The following is a 4,831-nucleotide window of genomic DNA, read 5'->3' on the forward strand; positions in this document are numbered from 1 at the left end:
CGAGGTGTAGAAGGTAGGGCCGAGGTAGGGTCGTACTTAACCAAATAAGGTAAAGCCGACGACCACTTAGCATTAGGGGAGAGATCAGTGCCGACGACCGAAGGACCCGTAACAATAAAACATTCCTGTACTTGTTTAGGGGTTCATTTCAGGGAATATTTGCCAAGAGTATCGTTCTGTTTCCAATACTTGTTAAGGGTAGGGTTTCACACGCCAATACTTGTTAAGGGGTGCATTTTCAGAATATGGAAATTACGTGTTTAGGGTGCTTTTCGAGACCCCATGGTCGCGCATGGTATCCACTCGTGAATGGAAGTGGCCCCCCCCCCCGGGATACCAATATAACAATTTATCTTCAAAATTCTTTTTTTCTTCCTATATAGCCCTTTTTTCGAGGGAGAAAATGTATTTCGATGTGTTTGACCCCCGCTTTTTTTAGAGGCGGTGACTTCCCCTTGAGCTCTCGATGTTCCAAAAGCCACATGGCTGTTATCATTTTAGATTGTTTTGCTTCTGTGTTGACTCAGCATTCGTTTCATTTATCAAACCAATTAGATTTTAATCACTGATCTTCTTTTAAAAGAATTATTATAATGAACTTCCTCTTCCTCTGTACCTATACAAAGACAACTCGTTGTTAATTTTTAATGAATTCGTTTTACATGTTTCTTCTCAATCTGATAGTCTACTTGGTCTTGAGGTGACTTCCATCAATATATCAAACGAAATGTTGCCCTTCTAGTCTAGCCTGCTAACATTTTCAAGTTCTCCGTGTTAAAACTTAGGCAGGTGTTTTGTATGCATAACGGGGCAGGAAGGCAAGAGTGAATAAAATTTTGATCATGAACAACTCTTCGCCCAGAACAAATAATCATAGTGATTATGATTTTGTGCTTGAAAGCTATCCCCAGCGAATCATCATCGCTTGCATCCACTGCATCATCATCGCTGTTGGCATCATTGGGAACAGCCATGTGGTACTTGCTGTGCTGCTCTGCCGAAAGCTGAGGTCATCCACCAACTGGCTGGTTGTCAATCTCGGAATGGCTGATCTCCTAAACTGTCTTTTCCTTCCTTTCAATGTCGTAGCATTACTTACCAAGGATGGGTGGCCCATCGGTGAATGGATCTGTGCAATGACAGGAGTCGTCACGATGACCTGTCTAGGAGCTAGCATCGTCAGTCTTGCTCTCATTGCACACAATAGATTGACTCTCCTCACCAAGCCTAGGTTCACATTCTACCGCTTCTACTCTAATCGTAACCTGATTGTGATGGTTATTTTATCATGGCTCTACCCGCTGTTGCTTGTCATAATCCCCCCGATAGTAGGACTCGGAGTGTTAGGATATTCGGAAAACTACAAGGTATGTCTGCAGGATACCACTTTGCCAAACTCAGATTATTACAGTCTTATTGCAGGGGTGGGCGTCATCGTTCCTGCATCCATCATCATAGTAATCATCTACGTACTCATATATCGATATGTTTCGCGCCATAATAAGGCTTTTGAGAGAAGATTGGCCGAATCGAGCAAAGCTGGAAGTTCTAAATTTACTCCAACCAGTCTTGATATGAGTACCAATTGGACAGAATCCAGGGATCATCAGCAAACGAACGAAGACGTTGCTGGCAGTTCGAGGCTAAACTGTGAGAAATTTGGCAATGCTGGAAACGGCAGCACATTCACGGATTCTTCTCATATCAACAACCAAAATGATACATCAAACCTGTCAAGTACTGGGAACCTGACAGAAAGTGATGATGCCGAAAGACAAAACAATCCATCGGACAACCCATGTAAAACTAATGAAGATGAAATAGAAAGTAAAGTTAAATCCCAAGCTGAAGATAGAGCATCAACGTCAGACGATCGTATCAGCCAGGCTAACCTAGAAAATAAAGAATCTTCAAATCCTAGAAGGGATTTCCAAACACCCGAAAGAACTGATGATCTGAAACCTTCGCCTAAAATTTCGCGCCACAACATAAACGTCACCAAACGTCTGTTCCTGGTGGTGATTTCTTTCTTTCTCTGTTTTCTTCCATTTGGGATCTGTGTGATGGTGCCTACCAGTGATCCAGCGGTTCCATGGGCTAACCTCCTGGTGATGCTCAACAGTTGTATCAATCCTATCCTCTATGCTGGTACTATGCCTCTATTCCGGAAGGTAATGTGGTGTATAGCTCGATGTCGATACCACAGTATCCCGGAGCCAGTCGATTTGGTACGCTTTTGCCGTAGGCATCAATTGTAAACTCTGGATGAAATTTTTTTTTAATTTACTGCATAATAGATTTTTGAAATAGAACTGAAAGATGTACTAGTCTAAGCTCAAAAGGCAAGAAGTATCAGTTAGTCTTTTAAAGTTTTCCGGGAGCCTTGGTCAGTCTTCAAGAGTTTTTTCAGTGGTCTCTGTCAGTTTTCTCATAAAGATTCATGGTTAATTTGCCGAAGATCTCTGGTAGTGTGACACATTACCTTTCAGTGCTCTCTCGATAGTCTTATTGATCTTTTAAAGTGTCTTCAGCTGTCTTCACTAACCTTGACTATCCGTCACATTCATTTATGGTCACATTAAAATGTATATACAAGCTATGATTCTACGTAAATCGTAAGATAATGTTTATTTCTGTCTATGATATCTATTATAAATTGTCTACAAAATATCCTAAGTTATGTTATGCATATAAATAATAATAATAATAATATGTTCATTTTTATATAGCGCTCTTACAATATATCATCGTTTCACAGCGCTTTATACACAGAAGGAATAGAAAATTATAATAAGAAATACATGTGAATATTATTGATTAAAAGCAGTCTTGAGATGTTTCTTAAATACTTCCAAAGAAGGAGTCGCATATATCTTGGAAGGTCATTCCAGAGTCTTGGAGCACATGTCTGAAAAGCATTGTCACCTGCTTTAGTATTTACCATGTACCATTAAATCATTGAATGTAATTATGAACGAAGGACATTAATTTGTTTTATTCTTTATGGGTTCTAGGACAATTACCACCGGGCAATCACCCCCAGACAATTCCCCGGACAATTACCCCCGGTCCGTTACCCCCGGAACAATTACCCCCTGAGGACCTAATGAGGACAACTACCCCCTACCCCAGACAATAACCGCCAAAACAATTACCTCTGAGGACATGACAATTACCCCAAAAAATTACCCCCACCACCTCCCCTCCGGCATCGATGTTAGAATCAAGCGGGACCCATTGTATAAGTCTTGGCCGGTGGCACAGGTTTTCGAAATACATGTATTTTCTACTTTATCTTATCTTAATAACTTTCTCTTTCTCTTTGATATTGCTCTTTCTCCTCTTCTCTCTCTCTCTCTCACACACACACACACACTTTCTTCTTTTTTACCTTACTTTTTTCTTTTTTTTCTTCCTTCCCTCCCTTTTTCCTCCCCTTTATATGTTTAGCGGCGCCTTCTGCGTTGTGGTAAAAAATGAGAAGGGGGGGCTTGCGCCCCAAACCTCCCGTTTGGCTACGAATTTATGCATCAGAAAATGTAATCTGGCTCACATACAGAACAATATCTTGCTCAATAGGCTGATATGTAGCTTAAAATAACAAGTTTTGAAGTCAATATACATGTATATTTCAGCTCGGACATCGAGGGCTAAAAGGCAACTCACCGTGTTTACACAGGGACACGGCTCGGGGGTTCGACACGCGAGCCGTGTCGAACACGGCAATTTTATGCTGTGTAAACGCGATCACTGTGATCCGCGAGCCGTGTCGAACACGGCTTTTTTGATCCGCCAAAATCGTAGGTTTCAACCCGCGAGCCGAGTCAGACTCGGCAATATTTTCGTGTGTAAACAGAAAGCCGTGTCGAACCCTCTTGACCTAGGTCACTGCGCGCGCTTTCACTTTTGGCATTGTTGTTGTTCGCACGGACAAGATTCGATTCCGGCGGTGAATTTCCCGCCTTTAATTTGCGACGTCATAATTCTTCTTCCGTTCGAGATCCGCGAGCCGTGTTGAACTCGCCTTTTTATATGTACGTATAAACGCGATCACAGCATGCCCTCTTCGCAGCGTTCGACCCTGCTTGAGGATTCAACACTCGAGCCGAGTCATGTGTAAACACGGTATCAGTAGACGAAGTATAGGGAAATAGACAGAGGAACGTAGACGAAATGAATAGAGACCAACTGATGGCAGTTTTGCCGTTTATCATGTTTAATATAATCCGTGTTATATATCGTGACATAATACGGTATAATCAATTTTGTTAATTACTACTAATAAAGATAGCAAAGAGGAATATAATTCTGGTATAATCATGTATATTCCCCCTCTGTCATTAGACCTATCCCTACTTGTGTCCTTGTCTTCAATCTATTTTACTTTCTTTGTTGACCCTATGGAGATATCCCTTTGTTTTACTTATGATACCAATTTATTCTTTAATTCTAAGCCTTATCATGCAGAAATTTGTGTTATCAAACTTCCCTTTTCACAACAGCAAGAAGGGGAACTCAGTTATAATCTTTAGAGACTAAAGATTGCTGATAATTTTCTTAAGGGGAACGCTAGGGTGGTCACCACTATAAATTTTGAAGTGATGAGAAAAGGAAAACGGAAGGAGGGGAAAATGAAAGAAAAAAGGATGTAGGAAAGAGATGACATGATAAAAAAAAGTTTAAAGGAAACTTTAAGGGAAACAGAAAAAAGGACATGAGAAAAGGAGAATAAGCTATGGTAAGGGAAGAATGGGAAAATAGACGATATTTTAGGTCATAGGTCACGTGTACATTTTATTTTTTATTCATTTATTTTTTGGCTCGCGCCTCG

The 4,831-nt window shown here is 40.8% G+C and overlaps 1 protein-coding gene across 1 annotated transcript; it reads left to right on the forward strand.

Annotated features, from left to right (window-relative positions):
- Nucleotides 1-375: 375 nt before the first annotated feature.
- Nucleotides 376-3,027, forward strand: LOC121406550 (muscarinic acetylcholine receptor M4-like). The gene has a single exon (XM_041597562.1). It carries the CDS (start codon nt 843-845, stop codon nt 2,256-2,258), a length of 1,416 nt encoding a protein of 471 aa, XP_041453496.1. The 5' UTR covers nt 376-842; the 3' UTR covers nt 2,259-3,027.
- The last annotated feature ends 1,804 nt before the right edge of the window (nt 3,028-4,831 follow it).

The sequence above is a fragment of the Lytechinus variegatus genome, chromosome 1 (genome assembly GCF_018143015.1).
Source record: "Lytechinus variegatus isolate NC3 chromosome 1, Lvar_3.0, whole genome shotgun sequence".
Taxonomy (NCBI): domain Eukaryota; kingdom Metazoa; phylum Echinodermata; class Echinoidea; order Temnopleuroida; family Toxopneustidae; genus Lytechinus; species Lytechinus variegatus.